Source organism: Rana temporaria, unplaced genomic scaffold (genome assembly GCF_905171775.1).
Source record: "Rana temporaria unplaced genomic scaffold, aRanTem1.1, whole genome shotgun sequence".
In the NCBI taxonomy this organism is placed as follows: domain Eukaryota; kingdom Metazoa; phylum Chordata; class Amphibia; order Anura; family Ranidae; genus Rana; species Rana temporaria.
Genome location: NW_024404682.1, coordinates 1 through 2,500, shown reverse-complemented (window position 1 = coordinate 2,500; position 2,500 = coordinate 1). Strand labels below are relative to the sequence as shown.

The 2,500-nt window shown below is 65.8% G+C and overlaps 1 protein-coding gene across 1 annotated transcript in view; it reads right to left on the bottom strand.

Annotated features, from left to right (window-relative positions):
* The window catches only part of PHB2 (prohibitin 2), a gene marked incomplete at its 5' end in the record, with an annotated part of 16,693 nt that extends 14,201 nt beyond the window's left edge, over positions 1 to 2,492 (bottom strand). Inside the window, one exon of the mRNA XM_040334873.1 lies at positions 2,384 to 2,492. Coding sequence (XP_040190807.1) covers positions 2,384 to 2,492 — 109 coding nt within the window. The remainder of the gene's footprint in view (positions 1 to 2,383) is intronic.
* Between the last annotated feature and the right edge of the window lie 8 nt (positions 2,493 to 2,500).

Genomic DNA, 2,500 nt, shown 5'->3' with positions numbered 1-2,500 from the left:
TACAATGTATACATATGATATTTTAGTTTTTTTTTTCAACAAATAGAGCTTTCTTTTGGTGGTATTTAATCACCTCTGGGGCTTTTATTTTAATTTTTTCTAAACGAAAAAAAAGGCACAGGCGGGGAGGGCCGCCAGTGGGCAGGCGCAGACGGGGAGGGCCGCCAGTGGGCAGACGGGGAGGGCCGCCAGTGGGCAGACGGGGAGGGCCCCCAATGGGCAGGCGCAGCCGGGGAGGGCCCCCAGTGGGCAGGCGCAGCCGGGGAGGGCCCCCAGTGGGCAGGCACAGGTGGGGAGGGCCCCCAGTGGGAAGGCACAGGCGGGGAGGGCCCCCAGTGGGAAGGCACAGGCGGGGAGGGCCCCCAGTGGGAAGGCACAGGCGGGGAGGGCCCCCAGTGGGAAGGCACAGGCGGGGAGGGCCCCCAGTGGGAAGGCACAGGCGGGGAGGGCCCCCAGTGGGAAGGCACAGGCGGGGAGGGCCCCCAGTGGGAAGGCACAGGCGGGGAGGGCCCCCAGTGGGAAGGCACAGGCGGGGAGGGCCCCCAGTGGGAAGGCACAGGCGGGGAGGGCCCCAGTGGGAAGGCACAGGCGGGGAGGGCCCCCAGTGGGAAGGCACAGGCGGGGAGGGCCCCCAGTGGGAAGGCACAGGCGGTGAGGGCCCCCAGTGGGAAGGCACAGGCGGTGAGGGCCCCCAGTGGGAAGGCACAGGCGGGGAGGGCCCCCAGTGGGAAGGCACAGGCGGGGAGGGCACAGGCGGGGAGGGCTGCCGGTGGGCAGGCACAGGCGGGGAGGGCCGCCACAGACGGGGAGGGCCGCCAGTGGGCAGGCACAGAGGGGGAGGGCCGCCAGTGGGCAGGCACAGAGGGGGAGGGCCGCCAGTGGGCAGGCACAGACGGGGAGGGCCGCCAGTGGGCAGGCACAGACGGGGAGGCACCAGTGGGCAGGCACAGACGGGGAGGGCCGCCAGTGGGCAGGCACAGACGGGGAGGCCACTGTTGGAGCTGAACTGATTATTAGGGCAGATGTCCCCGCTGAGGAACGTCCCACGCTGCAAGCGTGACGAGCTGATTGGACACAGCTGATCACATGGTAAAGAACCCAGGCACAGGCGGGGAGGGCCCCCAGTGGGAAGGCACAGGCGGGGAGGGCCCCCAGTGGGAAGGCACAGGCGGGGAGGGCCCCCAGTGGGAAGGCACAGGCGGGGAGGGCCCCCAGTGGGAAGGCACAGGCGGGGAGGGCCCCCAGTGGGAAGGCACAGGCGGGGAGGGCCCCCAGTGGGAAGGCACAGACGGGGAAATGCCGCCAGTGGGCAGGCACAGACGGGGAAATGCCGCCAGTGGGCAGGCACAGACGGGGAGGTGCCGCCACAGACGGGGAGGTGCCGCCACAGACGGGGAGGTGCCGCCGGTGGGCAGGCACAGGCGGGGAGGGCCGCCAGTGGGCAGGCACAGACGGGGAGGTGCCGCCAGTGGGCAGGCACAGACGGGGAGGTGCCGCCAGTGGGCAGGCACAGACGGGGAGGTGCCGCCACAGACGGGGAGGTGCCGCCGGTGGGCAGGCACAGGCGGGGAGGGCTGCCGGTGGGCAGGCACAGGCGGGGAGGGCCGCCACAGACGGGGAGGTGCCGCCACAGACGGGGAGGGCCGCCAGTGGGCAGGCACAGAGGGGGAGGGCCGCCAGTGGGCAGGCACAGAGGGGGAGGGCCGCCAGTGGGCAGGCACAGAGGGGGAGGCACCAGTGGGCAGGCACAGACGGGGAGGGCCGCCAGTGGGCAGGCACAGACGGGGAGGGCCGCCAGTGGGCAGGCACAGACGGGGAGGCCACTGTTGGAGCTGAACTGATTATTAGGGCAGATGTCCCCGCTGAGGAACGTCCCACGCTGCAAGCGTGACGAGCTGATTGGACACAGCTGATCACATGGTAAAGAACCTATGTCACAGGCACTGTACCACGATTGGAGAAGCACTGTGACTGAGGGGCACACCACTAACTGCTGAGCTGGTCAACAAGTAGTTAAATACTCCCAGAGGGGGGGGGGGGGGGGGGGGGCTCTGACGTGCAAGGAGGGAGGGGGCTGTGCTGGGGAACGGACTCCTCCGGCGGCTTCAGAGACACATTTTGCAAGTGAATAAAAAATAAATAAAAATATGATGGGAAGGAAATAATTGCAAATATACATTTAAATGTATTTATTTTATTTTTCTCTGCAATATTTGAAGTTGGTGACGGGCCCTTTAAGTTCTGCACACCATTCCTAACTACAGACGGATCATCCTGAATTATGGAATAAAGAAAAAGGGAAGTCGATCAAAGTCTGGGAAAGATCGTCATAAAGGGCCAGGAAGACATTTCCCTCCACGAGGAGGAACAAAGATGAACCTACCTGTGAAGACCGACTCCTTGACTCCGTATCCCAGGGCGCCGGCCGCCATCAATAGTTTCAGACCCGTCCCCAGACCCCGGGGGCTGCCCCCAGAAAACCGGCCAACGAGATCTTTCA